The 18265-nt window shown below is 46.7% G+C and overlaps 1 protein-coding gene across 1 annotated transcript in view; it reads right to left on the bottom strand.

The window, feature by feature from the left end:
* Nucleotides 1-18265, bottom strand: part of ABTB3 (ankyrin repeat and BTB domain containing 3) — a 323604-nt gene that overhangs the window by 60133 nt on the left and 245206 nt on the right. The window contains exon 4 of the mRNA XM_069585255.1: nt 16567-16719. Coding sequence (XP_069441356.1) covers nt 16567-16719 — 153 coding nt within the window. The remainder of the gene's footprint in view (nt 1-16566; nt 16720-18265) is intronic.

Below are 18265 nucleotides of genomic sequence, written 5' to 3'. Positions count from 1 at the left end.
GTTTGGACGATGGACTAGGGAAGGTTGGTATGGACTAAATTCTAGTATCATAGATGGGTATGAAGAAGCCAATATTTTACAAAATCTTGGTTAATTCATTCTGATCATCTATTATATTTCAAGCAGTATGCCAGGCATACTAAAAATATTTTATTGGTTTTCAAATAATAATAGTGATATGATAATAATAACAAACTCATATAGTACTTATTGTGTACAAGGAATTATTCTAATTTTAATATATATATTTTATTATATATATATATATGCTTTCAATAAACATATTTCATTACATGCATATGTGTGTATGTGCTCAGTCATGTCTGACTCTTTGTGATCCCATGGATGGCATCCCGCCAGGATCCATGGGATTTTTCAGGCAAGAATACTGGAGCAGGTTGCCCTTTCCTCCTCCAGGGAATCTTCCTGACCCAGGGATCGAACCCGAGTCTCCTGCATTGCAGGCAGATTCTTTACCATTGAGCCACCAGGGAAACCCTGTTATATACATATACACACATATATATGTGCATGCACACATCCACAAATATACTCATTCACACATATGAACTTATCTAATCCTTACTTTAACCCTAGAAAATTTATCTTTGTTGGTCAGAAGAAGAAACTGCAGCACAGAGAGGCTAAGAAAATTGCCCCAGGTCACAGAGCCTGAAAGTAGTAAGCAGAACTAAGATATGAACCAGGCAGGCTGTTGCTGGAGCCCTGCTCTTACCACCATACTCCCCTGTCTGTGCTACCAAAGGCCTTCCATGTTCTTTTGATTCTACTCAAATGCTGCCTGGGCACCTACTAGATGCCAAGTCCTGGGTTGGGTACCAAAGAAATCTAAATTCCTAATCACAGGCTTCAAATTCAAGGTTGTCTTGCGGCTGCCCCTCTGGAAAGTTCCCCACCTCCCAATCATTTCTTCCTTCTCACTGTTCCAGCCACAAGGCCTGGTTCCCACTCCATACACACATTTCCCTACCTCTTTCTTGCCTGCATGCATGCTGTGTCCCTCACTGAAAATTCCCTGCCCACCCCCCCACCCCCAAATTGTTCTTTCCTTTAAGTCAAATTCTAGAGCCAAGGTTATAGCTTTTGACCTGCAGAATCCCAGGAGGTCAGTGCTAAAGGACAGCACTCAGCTCAATACCTTATCTTCCTAAGGAAACTGGAAGCCTGAGGAGATTTCACTAATTTCTAGGGGCCATAGGGAGATTGCTTGGAGAAGGGAATGGCAACCCACTCCAGTATTCTTGCCTGGGAAATGCCATGGACAGAGGAGCTTGGCGGGGTCCACGGGGTTGCAGAGTCAGACACGACTACACGACTAACGCTTTCACTTTCACACTAGATGTATTTAGGAGCAGAATTCATGTCTTCTAAGGTCATTAAGCAAGTCTTCCTATGGATACCTTTAGGTATTGCAGGTATCGCAAACAAAGAGTGATTTTGTCTCCCAGGGGACACCTGGCAATGTCTGGAGACATTTTTGGCTGTCACTAGGAAAGCGCTACTGGCATCTAGCAAGTAGAAGCGAAAGATGCCACTGAACATCCTACAATACACAGGATGACGCCGCAACAGTGATTCAGCCCAAGATGTTAACAGTGCTGAGGCGGAGAAACCCTGGTGGAGGGAAATACAATTTTTTTTGCATCATCTCATGTATCAGGCAGTTCTCATTACAGGATTCTTTAAGCGTGACAATAAAATGGTGCCTTCAGAAATGAATCGTGAAATGGCAAATCAGAGAACTGTAGGCCTCACTTGGATAGAGGCCCCCAGGCCCCCTCCTCAACACATTTTCCCAAGGAAGCCAAATTCTTTTTCAGAGCCTTCAAGTCCCCTCAGTGAGAAGTTTTTCCTTTTCTTTTGGGTAGCAAAAAGATGAACAAATTGAGACTGTTTTGTGCTGAAGTAAGTCACACTGAGATCTCTGTGCACCTTTCTGAGAAAAAAATTATATGATTGCAGCAAATGGAACATATAATGCTTGCAAAGTTCAGAGAAATCTTTTCCAAAAGTTGTGCCCACTTGCTGTTTAATACTGCTACTGAAGTACTCTGTACTTTAAAGAGCCAGTTCATTAAACCTGTTGTGGATAATGTAACAAAAGTGTGATTCCAAGTCCTCCTCCCAGCCAATCTTTTCTGCCTTGTGAGATATAGCAAGGGGCCTGAAAACTTTCTCCTCCTTAGAAGTAAATGCTCAGTTAGTGGCAAAACCCACTTTGCCAAAATAGAAATTCTAGGTCTGTTCAAATATGTGAAAAAAGACATCTCAAACACCAGGTGTAGGTAAACCAAACTGGTGTGTTCATATCTGAACATGTTGTCATGTTACTTTGAGTAGAAAATAATGAACCGTAGTTACATGTCTCTTGCTCTGGCATCATGGCTTACTTTATTCTATTATTTGGAGGGTAACTGCTTTACAATACTGTGTTGGCTTCCGCTGTACAATTGTGAATCAGCCATGAAAAAAAAAGTGAAAGTGTCAGCCGCTCAGTCATATCCTGACTCTTTGCCACCCTATGGACTGTAGTCCACCAGGCTCCTCTGTCCATGGAATTCTCCAGGTAAGAATACTGGAGCAGGTTGCCATTCCCTTCTCCAGGGGATCTTCTCAACCCAGGGATCAGACCCAGGTTTCCTGCATTGCAAGCAGGTTCTTTATATACCCACTCCCTCTTGAGCCTTCCTCCCACTCATGGCTTAAGAGTTGAAAATAAGGCCTTTCCTTACAGAAGGGAGTCACTCTTGATTTTGGCAAGCCTTTAATGTATCTTTTTTTGGGGGGGGCAGAGATTCATTGCTGTCCTCCAGAATCCTTTACCTTGTTTATGAATTGTAGAACCTGAATTTTTAGCTGGGTACATGGCTGCCCAGATAAAGACTACATTTCCCCGGTTCCCTTGCAGCTAAGTGCTGACCAATAGGGAGTGAGAGGAAGTGATGTGTGCACTCTCTGGAGCAGGCCCTATCCTACATTCCCTCTTCCCACCCGACAGCCATAGCCCTGGTGGGTGGGGTCAGCCATGTTGGGCTATGCAGAGAAAGGTATCACCTAAGGGATCACAGAGCAACAAGAGGGAGGGTGCCTGGGTCTCTGACCTAGAGCTGCCATAACATCCCAGACTGCCTAAGCCTTGATTGTTAGATGAGGAAAATGTTAGGCTCCTATCTTATCCAAGCCACAAGCATTTCCTATGTATGTTACAGCTAATGAATCTATATCCTAATTAATCCATTCCACAAATGGACCTTTAATTTAAGTCAATTCAATGAAGCACTAATTTATAGTGGCTGGGTACTGGCAGCACTGGGTGCCGCTAATATATAGTGGCTGGCAGCACTGGGTGCTGAAGATCAAAGATGGAACACCACCTTCTAAGGAATTCTGGAAAGAATGGATAGTCTTTATAAAAAATTTCACAAATAAATGAACCAATTTCTGAGATGTAAAGGGCAAAGTTATATTGTTACAATCCCCAAATTAATTCCCAGTAACACCAATCCCATAAACAGATCTGCACACTGAAAACATTTTTTTTCCTCTATTTTTTGGCCACTCCATGTGGCATACAGGATCTTAGTTTCCTGACCAGGGATCAAAATTGCACCCTCTGCAGTGGAAGCATGGAGTCTTAAAGCACTAGACTGCCAGGGAAGTAAGTCTCCAGATCTGCACATTTTTTTCTGTAAAGGGCCAAAGGGTAAATATTTTAGGCTTCATGGGCCATTTGGTCTCTGCCACAAATACTCAGCTCTGCCTTGGTAGTGAGAGCAGTCATAAACAATGCTAAACAAATGGGCATGCCTATTTCCCAATACAACTTCTTATACAAAAATAGGCGGCAGGCAGCTCTAGCTTGCTGAGTCCTTATCTATGGTAAAATAATTTAATAGGATGACCTTCTTTTGGGGATTGACAAGAAACATGGGATGTTAAAGACAGAATTTTTTTAAAAAATGTTAAATTTTATTTAATTCAGTATCTTCCAAATTTATTGAACCACTTCAAATTTTAAAATAATACTTATTAGTATCCCAGGACCAGCCTTCGAGGGTGCTGTTGCAAACACTGGCTAAGTAATTTTTACTGTTAGTGGGTTATTTTAGGCAAACATAAAATATATAGTAGTACATCGACCTCGACATGTCCACCACCCAACCCAAATGAAAAAATAGAGCATTGTAAATACAAAGACCTCTGTACACCTATCTTGATTCCATCATCTCTTCTACCCTCCTGAGATTACCACCTCCCCTGAATTTGACATTTATCATAGCTATCTTGCTTTATATATATACGCTTTTACTATTTTATGAATTCCTACTAATATGTAGACTATTTTGCATGTTGGCAGGCTTTATGTAAATGTTAGCATTAAACCCAAATCCTGCCTCAACTTGCTTTTTTTGCACAATATTGTCTCTAAGATTTCCATAATAACATGTAGCTCTAGTTTATTTATTTTCTTTGCTAGCTGGCATTCCTGTGAATGAACATAGCAGCATTTATTCATCTGTTCTCCAGTAGAAAGCTTGTTCCTTTCTCTTTTCTGTATTTTGTTATTACAAACACTGCATCTATGAGCATCTTTGTACATAGGGGAGAGTTTCTCCAGGGTAGAGACCTAGGAGTAGCATTACGTGTTTTCAAGTTTACTTGAAAGTGGATTCAGAGTCCCCTCTGGTGCTGTTTAAGAGTCCATGTTCTGCTATAGCTTTTCTCAAATCTGCCAGTCTAAAGGGAATGAAATACATAGTAGGGTGTGGTTTCAGATTGCATTTCCAGGGTTACTAGTAAGGCTGAGCCTCTTTTCACACATTTCTTGGTCTATTTTTATGCTAATTCTTCACAGGGATCTTTGGCCTTGGATGATGCTGACAATGTAGATTGACACAAGAGACTGACAGGCATAAAAATTTCTAAAGAGAACTAAGGCTGGAGGCTGACCCTTCCAAGATGAACCAGTGTGCCTTGTTCAAAAGTTTGTTCCCCATTTCCCAGTGCTGATTCTTTGACTGAAGTTACCTTACAAATTAATTTTTATGGGAATATAGTTGCCTTACAATGTTGTATTAGTTTCTGTTGTATAGCAAAGTGAATCAGCTAAACGTATACATCTATCTCCCCTTTTTTGGATTTCCTTCCCATTTAGGTCACCACAGAGCACTGAATAGAGTTCCCTGAGCTATACAGTGGGTTCTTATTAGTTATCTATTTTATAACTAATATCAATAGTGTATATATGTCAACCTCAATCTCCCAATTCATCCCACCCTCCCTTCCTTCCTTGGTGTCCATACATTTGTTCTCTATGTCTGTGTCTCTATTTCTGTTTTGCAAATAAGATAATCTATATAATTTTTTTAGATTCCACATACATGCATTAATGTATGATATTTGTTTTTGAAATTGCTATTTTAGTGGAGAGAACTTGGGCTTTAGAGTCAGACAGGCCTGGTTCTAATCCAAGATGAGGCTCTTTCTACATGTGACGGTAGCCAGAGTTCCCAGCCTCCTGGAGCCCCAGTTTCCTTGGGTGTGAAGAGGAAAATAAAGTCTTGCATGCAGACAGGGGAGACTGACCAATGTGAGAAGCACCCAGGACAGTGTCTGGCCTACAACTCACGATCGTTCCTTCTGTTACCCTGTGCAATACAGGAGATGTGAGCTGAAGCTCCGCTCATTCTTTTACCCTCTGCACGCCTCAGTTTCCCGCACAGGGAAAAGTGTCACGCCATTTACAGACACAACATCAGACCACAAAACTGAATAACCCACAGAGCTAGAAAAGACTGTGGAGATCACCCAGTCTGGTGGTTCTTCATCTGTCATAGGGTGATTTCATGAGCTTGTAAAAGACAAGTTCACTTTGGAAAAAACGGCACGTATGCTCTAATCACTGGGTTGACTACAAACTTTCTGAAGGATGGGACCTGCTCCTTCATCGTTACCCAGAGCACCATTGTCATGACCTCATATGAAGGACTTTGTAGAAGGATATGGCTGTATGTTAAGTACTGGTTGGCTGGCTCATTGCTAAGGGAAGTTAACACTTCTGTGTAACTAACATTTTCACCTAGAGTTTGGGAGGTTTGCTTGCAGATGAGAAAATAAATATCTTGGACAGAAATTTAACAGACTCAAGAGGGGACCCCCCTCCCCCCAAAAAAACCCCCTGTTCCCAGGAAGTCAAATCCCATGTGGCAAACTACATACTCTCAAACTTCTGGACTGAATTTGAAGCCCCAGTTGGAAGTGAGCCCCAAATACCATTTACGATTTAGTTTTCTGCCTTCTTGTAAGCACCAAATGTGTTTGTTTTACTTTCAACACTTTGGAAGCTCAGAACAAATTCCAAGTGTTGGCAAACTGTCTGCTGGTGCAATCTGGTTTCTGCCCACGCTGGGCTGTTGAGACTGCTGCTACGGGCACTGGTGTCTCCCGCACTGCCAAGCCAAGGCGCCTCCTTTTGCCCTGCATCTTCTCTGCCTGTGGATAGCCTCGGATGCTGGCAACCCCTCCCCATCTCAGTTTCCTACATCTGCTACCTCACTTTCTTCAGGCTTTTCTCAGACCTGGGAGCCCTCGCCTTCTGTCTCGTGATGACGCCTCCTCATTGGTCCTTTTCCTAGGCTTCAGGCCCACCCATGACTTCAGTGGCCACCAGCCTGCCAGTGTGCCTCCCAAAAGCATCTCAGTTCAGACCTTTCTTCTGAGTTCCCTGCCTGAACCTCACCTGCCTACCACTGTCTCCATGGTGAAGCCATTTTGTGTCTGAATTAGATAGGAAAAGTCTTGTCTGTCACACCTAGTATCAGCAACACACTTGGCAACAGCCCTTTTATCATTCATTCATTCAACAAGTATTTACAGGGCTCCAATGGCATGCTGCAACTCATGGGGTCGCAAAGAGTCGGACACGACTGAGCGACTGAACTGAACTGAATTACGTGCCATGTTCTGTGGCAGGCCCCTCAATCAAGGAAACAGATTTCTGGCCCAGCCCTAAAGAGATAAAGAAGCTACTCTTTGAGATAAATGCTGAGCTATGACTCTTTCTTCTGGAGTATTCTATTCCCCCCTTCCCTAACCTCTGCCCACTTGGGACAAGACCCCATCAATGAAGGGCCATATCTGTTGTCTATACGTCTTCCTTTCTGTTGTCGTTTCCTGCTAGTGATTTCATCTAAGGTTGCAAATACAGCTGGTAATGGACAATCAACCACTTTGGTCAAAGTTCCAGGATACCATCCAATGATGGTCTTCAAAAATCCCACACTTCAGAGAAACTATAAAACCTGAGTATCCTGAGGAACTCGGAAATCACTGAGGTGGGAACAGTGGCCCCCAAGCGAGTCAGCTCCAATCAAATTTCTTCCTGCACCTGGAGGGGGGTACTGAGTCACCAGAGAATAAGGGTCAAGACACACCTGCCTTCAGCCTGGGCTACACACCACATCCCTTGTTGGCACACTAGCACATCGCTTCAAGATATTTATTCCTCGTCTCTCTTAGAGGAAGTTGAGGCTATTGCTTTTGGTAATCGGGAGAAGCTGACCTCCTCGGTCCCCAGTGGGGGATGTTCACTAATCTTTAATGTGCATCTTCTGTGACATGAGCGTGCCACATGATTTACCTGGTGTGTGTGTGTTCAGTCGCTCAGCCATGTCTGACTCGTTGCGACTCTATGGACTGTAACCCACCGGGCTCCTCTGTCCATGGGATTTTCCCAGCAAGAATACCGGAGTGGGTTGCCATTTCCTTCTCCAAGGACTCTTCCAGATCCAGGAATTGAACCATGTCTCTCAAGTCTCCTGCATTGCAGGCAGATTCTTTACTGCTGAGCCACCAGGGAAGCCCAATTTACTTCCTACGTGGTGTTAAATGGTTTAATTATATAATTTTACTTAATTCTTCTGATAAAGAGTGGGAATATTATGGTTCCTAATTTATAGATACAGAAATTGAAGCCCAGAGAAGTGCATAACTTGCCTAAGGTCACACAGAGAGTAAGCAGTCAAGTCAGGATTTGAACCCAGGCAGTCCGGCTGCAGGCCTGCACTCCTAGCCACTCTGCTTGGCTCCTTCTCTAATTAGATGACAACATGAGCACTTAATTCTCTGGCAAGCTTCCCCTGATGGAGGAGCCTGACACAGACTCTCTCATTTCCATGGACAACCAAGTGGGCAGCATCTGGCACTCAACGTTTTTGAAGTTGAACCCACTGTTACTTCTCTGACATTGTCTGTGTCGTGTATTTGTTAATAGCATCCTTCGCTACACACTCCCCAGAAACCTGAGTCAAACTCTAATGTAAAAGTTTCTGGAGGGGGAAGAGTTATCACATGCACATGCTACCACATACAACAGTGGAGCAATTTTCCCTCCCATTTCTGGCTCCCCCATATGATGGGCTGAATTAGGTCTCCCCCCACCCCCAAGAGATATGCTGAAGTCCTAAGCACTCTAACCCACAACTATGAAGTGAAGGTAACTTTATTTAGAAATAGAGTCTTTGCAGATACAGTCAAGTTAGATGAGGTCATTGTTCTTGCTTAGTCAGTAAGTCATGTCCTTGTGACCCCATGGACTATAGCCCACCAGGCTCCTCTGTCCACGGGATTCTCCAGGCAAGAACACTGGAGTGGGTTGCTATTTCCTTCTCCAGGGGATCTTCCTGACCCAGGGATCAAACCCTCATCTCTTGCATTACAGGCGGATTCTTTACAGCTGAGCCACTGGCAAAGCCCCACATGAAGTCACTGGGGGTGGGCCCTAATCCAGTTTGACTGGTGTCCTTTACAGGAAGGTGGAGGTTTAGACACAGAAACAGAGAGAAGACAGCCATGTGAGGAAGGAGGGCAAGACTGGAGTGATGCTAGCAAAAGCCAGGGAACACGGGGCTACCAGAAGCTGGAAGGGAACAGAAGGGATCCCCCTCCAGGTACTTCGGAGGGAGCATGGGCCTGCTGACACCTTGATTTTGGACTCTAGCTTTCAGAACTGTGAGACAGTAAATGTCTGTTGTTTTAAGTCACCAAGTCTGTGGTGCTTTGTTTCAGCAGCCATAGAAAATGGATATGCTGCTGCTGCTGCTAAGTTGCTTCAGTCGTGTCTGACTCTGTGCGACCCCATAGATGGCAGCCCACCAGGCTCCCCCATCCCTGGGATTCTCCAGGCAAGAACACTGGAGTGGGTTGCCGTTTCCTTCTCCAATGCATGAAAGTGAAAAGTGAAAGTGAAGTCGCTCAGTCGTGTCCGACTCTGCGACTTCAGGGACTGCAGCCCACCAGGCTCCTCCGTCCATGGGATTTTCCAGGCAAGAGTACTGGAGTGGGGTGCCACTGCCTTCTCCGAGAAAATGAATATACCCAGTTTTCTAATTCCCCTCCTTGGCTGATTACCGGTTTCATGCATACTCTTCCAGAGACAATCTAAACATGGATATAGAAAATACTCAGTTATGTATTTCACACAAGGGCAACACCTCATACACTATTCTCTATGGTCTTTTTCACTTGATAACCCATCAGGACTAATTTTAAAAATCGTAACAAGTATATGTAACAGAAAAACTGACAATTGTAATATTAAACAAAAAGTTTTTTCATGCCACACAGTATGTGGGATCTTAGTTCCCCAACCAGTGATTGAACCTGTACCCCTTGCACCAAAAACGCAGAGTCTTAACTGTCACGGAAGTCCCTATTTTTAACCTTTTAAGTGTACAGTTCTGTGGCATTAAGTAATTCACATCGTCATGCAACCACCACTACCAACCACCTTCAGAACTCTTTCATCTTCCAAACTGGAACTTGGTACCCACACTAACCCCAGGCCCCTCTCTCCACAGCACACCAGGGCCATTTCTAACAGTGCTCAGTCCCTCACTCCCTACATGTGTCCCCAGGTTTCATCTTCTCTAGCATCTTTCCCCATCTCTCCACACCGGCTGCTTCTGCATCAGCCCAGCTGTCAGCATCTCTGGCCTGGATCCCTGTAAGAGTGTCTTCATTCCAGGCCCCTTGCTGCCTCAGTCCCTCTTTCCTGCCACCAGCCCCTCTCTCTAAAACACAACTCTGCTGTCACTCTCATCCTTAACCATCTGGGATGGCTCCTGCCTCCCATAAAATAGTGTCAACATTCTTTGGTATGGCATAAAAGACCCTCCCTGGGCTGAGTTTAGCCAAGATTTCTCTGTGGTATCCAACGTCTGGTCCAGGGTCTGACCTACAGGAGGTGCTCAGAGCACTGCTGGTTGAACCTGTGTTCTTAGTTTCAATTCCTTATGTTTCCTCCAACACACATTCCCACCTTGGCCTTTGTATGTGTGGTTCCCTCTGTGTGGACTTATTTTTTCTACTGCCCTCTCCCTTCCTCTCGTAGCTTCACCTTCTCTACCTAGCAAATCTGTTTATTCTCAGGATTCACATCAAATGGTACCTCTTGCATTTCAAGCTCTCAGACCTAGATTTTTACTGTCTTATAGTAGAGCATTTGCCAGATTTTTCCATAACTCCTTGACCTTGTTGCCCACCCACTTCCAGTCTAACCCACAGTAAGCCAGGCACACAGTGGGGGCTGGTTTGGGCCTGCTGAGTGCAGGGCACCTCACCAGCTCTGCTCCCAGACCTGCTCTGTGGCTCCTCCCTGACACCGAAAGGGGAGGACAGTCGAGCCCCAAAGCGCCCCTCCTGGGAGCAGGCAGAGGGCGGCTTCCCATCTTGCAGGAGGCAATGATGCACTGACGTCAGGTGGGAGTGGCAGCAGCTCCCACAGGGTCATCTCTGGGCCCAGGGGGCAGTTTCATGTCCACTGGAGGTGAAGGAGCTGGCATCCCGTGCCTGCACTCAGCCCAGCTGAAGAGGCCGAGGAGTGGCAAGGACAAGGGCACTCAAGAGGAGAAGGGAGGAGAGAGCAGTTCCCACTCTGAGAGGCTGGGGAGCCTTCCAGGGCCCCACAGAGGCACGTGCAGGGCCCAAGTGCTCGGCCTCTGCAGGTGACCTGATGGAGAGAACAGGGAGACCCAGGTCTGAATTCAGGGGCCCACGTGGACTTGACTGAGGGAAATGGCTGGCACAGATGCGGCTCTAGATGTCCCACCCCCAAAGTTTTCTCCAGAAGTCCCTGGCCAGGATACCAACTATTCCTTGACAGCAGGAGCCTGAGGCTGTCCCATCCTCTCAGGTCCCGAGGTGCTCCATCCCTCTCTCCTCAGTGCCTCTCTCCCCCACACTCTACTTCACTTTCTTTGTATTGAGACTCTGTGAGATTATCTTGCTGATCTGTTTGCCATTGCTTATTGTAGGCATCTCCCCAGCAGCACTTAAGTCTCCTCTGAGCCCAGAAAAGACGTGGCTCCATAGATTGGGGAAGGAGTGGGTGGAGAGCATCTTTCCTTCTGACACTAAGGGCCAGAATTCCCCTCAACCAAGTGATCCTTTTCTTAAAGGGCCACAGAAGCTGTGGGAACAAGGACCAGCAGCTCCAGCAGCACCAGGCCTGCTTCCTATGTGATGGGCAGCAGCTGGGTTTTCCCTGACTTGATGTCCCTGGATCCCACCCAGGTTCTGGTGGGCCATCAGCACCGCATACGTGTTTGGTAAACGAAATCGAACTTCCGGCTGTGTAAGAGGCAACAGAATTTCAGTTCAGGTGCCTCAGGGCACAGTCTTTGTCTTAGAACCTAGTTTGACCTAAACTAGACAAATAACAAAACCTATTAACCTTGGGCAAACTTCAAGAGATGGTGAGGAACAGGGAGGCCTGGTGTGCTGCAGTTCATGGGGTAGCAAAGAGTCAGCCATGGCTTGGTGACTGAACAATGAACAATAATTAACCTCAAAATGTGCCCAAGAGACCGAGGAAGTGCTAGGAGGGGCGGACCAAGCAGTGGCAAAATTTGTTAAATTCATATGTGACCTCTTAGTGAAGTTCCCCATCCCACGAAGCAGTCGTCACCCTCATCTCTAGAGTGGATGAACCTGGTCCTGTGAGATGGGCAGAGTGACCTGCCCAAGGTGACCTGTTAGAAAGCAGCAGATCCAGATGAGAGCATCTAGCGTGGGGCTTGGCCTTAGGAGCTTGAAAAATGTAACAGAAGAGCAAAGGGAAGAACACAATGTGTGACCTTAGACAAGCTCTGTAACCACAACTAGCCTCACCGTCCCTATTTTGTAATGTCCTAGTCTGATACTCTTAGCATCTTACCATCCCCAAACTCACCCCTTCTGGACAGCTCGAAGTCTGGTTTGGATTTAAGAAACACTTGCAAAAAAAATGAGCCATTTCCTGGAGGGAGCTCATGGTTCCAACAACCTTCAACTGCTGTTGGTCAGTGTCATTTATCAGCTAAGAAAGGATCTGAGAACACCCTTTCCTACCATTATTTTAACACAGCCTCACTCTAGAGCAGAACTGCCTCTTACAAATGTGGGGAAAACAGCAGCATTTACTGTTCGTGTTTCTGAAATGTTTCAAGACCAATTATTAATAGGAAAATGTACAAAGCCTAATAAAATGCTGCCGGGAGGTATTATTTATTTGTTCTTTCCTTTATTCTTACTTCCCTCCCATTTCCCAAAGGACAGGAAAAAGGAAAGAAAGATGATCTGATAGTTTAATTAAGGAAGAATAAATGGGTCACCCTTGTCGGTTTACAACCTGCAGCCGCATTAAATGGTGTTCCTCTGGTATAAACTCGATTGCCATGGTGAGGCTTTACTGTAGCAGAATAAAGACAAAAGGAGAGCTCCCATAGGACTGACCAAGGTCACTGTGAAAATCAATGCAGCACTAGCGTCAGACCTGGGAATCCTTGACTCCGCTTGCTCTGTCCCGGCTGATGTCCAGGCTGCCTCCCACCAGGAAACGTTGGTCGGCTGGTAGGTAATTATATGTTCTAATAGTCACTGACACTCCAGCTGCCAACACCACGTCCTAAGTTCCTGCGTGGGTTAGAATACCAAACTACCCACACTGTTTCTAAGACTGATTACTTATAGCAGTATGTTAAGCTCCAAATGATTCAGAACTAGGAGCCTGCCTAGCAGCTTCGAAGATGGATGTCTGGGACAGCAGAGAGACAAATCAACTTGCAAAGTCCTTCATCTTACACCTCATCTGCCTTACAGTAGCTGTGTGATTTAGGACAAGTCCCATGACTGCAACTAGCCTCAGTGTTCCTATCTGTAAAATGGGACAATAAAGTCTGCCTTGTGGAATTTGTTTGGGATGGCACACTGTGAAGACAGTGCAAGGCAGGTGTCCAGTGCCTATCGTTGGCTCTCTAAATGAACAAAACTTCTTTGACCCAGTCTCTTGAAAACTGGAGACAATAATTCCTACTTCACATCACACTAAATGTGATTGGAAAATATATGTATAGATGTATCTATATATTGCCCAGACTGAAAAATAGATACTCAAAAAACAAAAACAAAAACAACTGGCTGATCATACCATTTAGCCTACATTTATTATCTCTACTTATCTTACATTTACTATTTAGGAAAAATTTAAACTAAATACTATATTTTAGTTTTCTTTTTTGAAAATTATTTCCAAATGTGAGGAAAATTTAGCTGGAACAACCGATTAGCATATTTCCTAGACAGAAATCATCATATGTGTACAAATGAGTCAAGAACTGAGAGGTAAATGCCTAAAAACAGCTTAGAGATGCAGGTGAACTGGCTTCCTTTGTTTCCCTGCTCACTGTGTGCATCGTGGCCTGGCAGGTGATCACACTCACGTCCTGAATGGCAGGGCTGATGCGTCAGACTGGACAAACCCTGAAATTGAAATCCTTGGTGCAACTGTCAGAACAGCACACACCTGGTCACTAGACCATGCAGTGAAAGCTCTGTGCTGGGGGAGGGGCCTACAGATGACAGTGGTCCTCTGAGTTCATGTTCAGTCTATGGATTTAGGAAAGGAAAAGAAGCATCTGGAAGGTGATCAGCATCCTCCAAGCAGGCTGACTCCAGATCCAGGGCAGGGGCCAGAAAAGTTGGTTATATCTCTGGGCGTCTGGGTTTGATGTTTGACTTCTAACTCTGTCACTTAACATCTGTGTGATGTTAGAAGAATTACCTAATCTTTTTGGACCTTGATATCTTTCTCTGTAAAACAGGGAAGCACTATTTTCCCAGTTAACAAGAGTGTTTGTTTTGAGGTTCACATGAGAGAGTCTTAAGATAAAGCAATACTTAGATATGATCCTCCATTATTACTACAGCAATAGTAGAGACTTTTGCTGCTGCTGCTGCTCCGACTCTGTGCAACCCCATAGATGGCAGCCCACCAGGCTCCCCCGTCCCTGGGATTCTCCAGGCAAGAACACTGGAGTGGGTTGCCATTTCCTTTTCCAATGCATGAAAGTGAAAAGTGAAAGGGAAGTCGCTCAGTCATGTCCGACTCTTCGCGACCCCATGGACTGCAGCCCACCAGGCTCCTCTGTCCACGGGATTTTCCAGGCAAGAGTACTACAGTGGGGTGCCATCGCCTTCTCCGAGAGACTTATAATGCTCACTAAAAACGACCGTGTCATGAGTACTTACTTCCTTTTAGGCACTGTCAGTGTGGTCCTTTATGTTTGTGATCCTGCTTTGTGCTTGCACCAATATCTGAAGGGGCTGCTATTATTATGTCCATGTTACAGGTGGGGAAATGAAGGTCCAGAGAGGTTAACAAGCTTGCCCAAGGTTGCACAGCTAATTAGTCATGTTGGTGGAATGTGGACTCAGGCAACCGGACTCAGGAGCCCAGGTGTCTACCCTTTAGGCTGTGAGGTTTCCTGAGAGCATGACAAACAAGAAGTACTTTATCAGCAAAGTTAAGGAAGTATCCTACTTTCCCTGCCAACCAGCGGCCTCAGGTTTGCTTCAAGGAGGAGAGCTGGAATCTCAAGGTCATCCCTGCCCAGAGCTGGGGACCGTGAGCAGCGGCAGCAGGAGTGAGCCTGCAGGTAGGGGGGTGCCACACCCACAAAACAGAAGGCAGGAGAGTCTCGTGGGCACAGGATGGACTTCGGAGCAAGAGTCACAAGGATCGCCTCCTTGACATCTACACTATAAGTGGCCCCAACAACAACTCCCCAGTCTGTAAAATGGAAAGTTTACACTACCCTCAGGAGGCTGCTTCAGGGATCAGGGTAATGAATGCAAATCTCCTGTTGCAATTAATATCCACCACACAGCAGATGCTCAGTAAATGGCTGCTCCTGTGTCTCTCTCCCTGAGACCTGTGGTTATCCTAGGTGACAAAATGTAAGGGATGGTGGCACCGATAGATTCTCTCTAGACAGAAACCTCCTGAGGAGAGTACAAATCAGGGGTTAGAACTATGGGGTCTGGGGGTATGGGCTGCCTGAATTCACATTCTGGCTCCACCACTTACAAATCTTGTAACCTTAGGCATGGTACTTAATCTATCTGTGCCTCAGTCTCCTTGTCTGTAAAGTGGGCACAATAATAATACCCACTTCATTCATTATTAATTAGTCTGTGGAAAGAAGTTATGATGGTGCTCACTTTGCGGCAAGCTTTCAGTAAATGCTTGCTGACTTCCATCAGGGCCCTGCATGTCCCTGGGTGGTGGGGCATTTATGAGTCTTCAGTGGGCTATGCTGTTTTCTGCAAACTCTCCCCTTCTTTGCAGACTTCCAATCAGATCTTGGAAGGGTGGAAATCTCTGAAGCCTGGACACATGACAGGCTACACTCACCTGGTGGGCAATGGGGATTTGAAAATGGTGTCCATGACACCTAGACAACAGGCCTGGGAGTCGGGAAAGCACACACACTCATGCACACACACCTATGTCTGAGTTTCTGTATTGTCTGCATTTACAGCCAGGTTTTAACTCAACTGAGTGGTTTCAATTTTTTCACTTTGGATAAAAGTGAGTCTCTCCCCACCCCTGCATGGGGTCCCTGAGTGGTCCATGAATAATTCCCACCTTGATGCAGTAGACACCTGAATGCAGGGGTGAGAAATGGAGGGAGAGCCAGTTCATTCCACGCAAGTGAAAAAGCACAGGCGCTCTCAGACCCAACGAGAAATTCTACTCTGCAGGGTTTAGTTAGAAAACTACAGGGAGACAATAATTTACTTCTAGTAGAGAGAGGGAGAGAGGGAAGACGAGGGCGGGAGGGGGAGAGGGAAGGAGAGGAGAGGGAAGGAAGAGAGGGAGAGAGAACGGAATAGAAAGAATATGCCTAGAATCAAGATCAACGCACACGGATATCTTGTATTCGAAGAATCAGGAGCATTCCCACATAGCCTTGCTCCCAGTCCTCCTGCGTCCCTGCAACTCGAGGGACCTGTTTATTGTCAAGCCTGCGTCTCTCCTTTAAACCAGAGGAGCCTCGATCTTCGTGACAGCGAGGCTGCCCGCGCACACCGCCCAGGGCGCAAACCAGCCCGAAGCCCTGGCGCTGTGCGGCCGCGCTCCCTGCACCGGGGACGGGGGCTGGGTGTGAGAGGAAGGGCGCCCTCCCAGAGCCCCGCCGCCCCGGGATCTCCCGCCTGCCGCCCTACCTGAGCTGGCGCGGCTCGCAGTCCACGCCGGGCAGCAGCAGCCGGGCGGCCTGGCGGACGTCGTCGCTGTCCATGGAGAAGCTGCGGCGGTGGCCGGCGTGAGCCACCGCCACCCGGATCCACTCCATCAGCGGCGGCAGCACGAGGAAGGGCCTGCGGCGGGGGAGGGACGGAGACGCGTTAGGGCTGCAGTAGCAGGGGCTCCCCGCTCAGCCCCACCCCCTGCTCATCGCCGACTTCCCCACCACCCGCCTCCCCCTTTTCCCTGGAGACACTGTTTCTCAATTCAAAGTGAGAGAACCTTTGGAGACATCCGGACCGCACTGGTGACCTCGGGGCAGGCTCTCTGGAGTCTTTGGGCCTCAGTTTCCTCATCTGCCAATGGGGGACAATGTGACTGAAAGGATACGACGTGATTCTTCTGTGAGTGTAATCTCCCTCGGCGATCAACTGAACATTAAGGAGATGACTCACTTAAAGCACCAAGCACAGGGTCAGGTGCTTAGTAGAGAATCCAATCCACTCCTGTGGTTATTAGGACTTGGAGCTCCCCACGGTGAGCCCAGTCTTAAAGTGCCCCCCAACACTCCCTTCCCACCGCTAGCTGCTTCCTGTCATCCTTCCGAAGTTCTCCCAGGCCTCAGCTCTGCTCAAGCACCAGCCTGCTGGCAGACTTCAGCATCTGGGAAGAAGCAGTCTTCTGGGAGAACCTGGAGGGGCAGCCCAGAGCTGCCAGCGATGTGCGGGGGAGGAGGGGGCGGTGCTCTGGGGCCTTGGCCACACCCCCGAGCTGTGGGACGTCTCGGCTCCCCACTAGCGAAAGGGGCACAGCAGGGGTCCAACTCGCTGCAAGAATTAACCAAGATCTTGCTTCTAGCTGAACTTTCTAGGTGTAATACATTTGTGCTATCTTCCTGTTCCTGAACGTGATTATTATAAATTCCATCTTCGCATTAGGACTGAAGACAGGGAGCTTTTGCAAAATCCTGATACCCGAGTCCTATCCCAGGGACTCTAATTTATCTAGGATGAGGCTGGATATTGATAGCTTTTAAAACCTCCCCCAGGTGAACACAACACGCCTCAGAATTCTCTGGAGAGTTTCTTAAAATGCAAATTGCTGGGCTCCACCCTTAGAGTGTCCGATTCAGGAGATCAGGGGAGGTGGCCAAGAGTTTGCATTTCTAATAAGTCCTGGGTCTATGCTGAGGCTGATGCTTCTGGTTAGAGGTGCGAGCGTGTTCAGTCTTGTCCAACTCTTTGAGACCCTAGGGGCTGTAGCTCGCCAGGGTCCTCTGTCCATGGAATTTCTCAGGCAAGAATACTGGAGTGGGTTGCCATTGCCTACTTCAGGGGATCTTCCTCACCCAGGGACAGAACTCCCATTTCCTGTGTCTCCTGCATTGGTAGGCCGATTCTTTACCACCTTGCCATCCGGGAAGCCCTAGAGGGGCACACTCAAAGAGCTTCGGCTCTCAAGTATGGTATAGGGCCTGGGGATCACCTGGTTTTGTGTGTGTATGTGTAAATACAGATTTCCTGGCCTTATCTCCAGTAATGCTGATTGCACAGGGCTCATGAATATAATTTTAATAAGCAGCCCCTATGATACTGATTTAGGTAGACCAGGGGCCACACTTTGAGAAATGCATGGTGCTGGTCAAAAAGGTTTCCTGTTCATGCGTTACAGCTACAACTG

Source organism: Ovis canadensis, chromosome 3, assembly GCF_042477335.2.
Source record: "Ovis canadensis isolate MfBH-ARS-UI-01 breed Bighorn chromosome 3, ARS-UI_OviCan_v2, whole genome shotgun sequence".
NCBI lineage: Eukaryota > Metazoa > Chordata > Mammalia > Artiodactyla > Bovidae > Ovis > Ovis canadensis.
The sequence above is the reverse complement of the archived record's forward strand: the minus strand, read 5'-3'. Positions and strand labels throughout refer to the sequence as shown.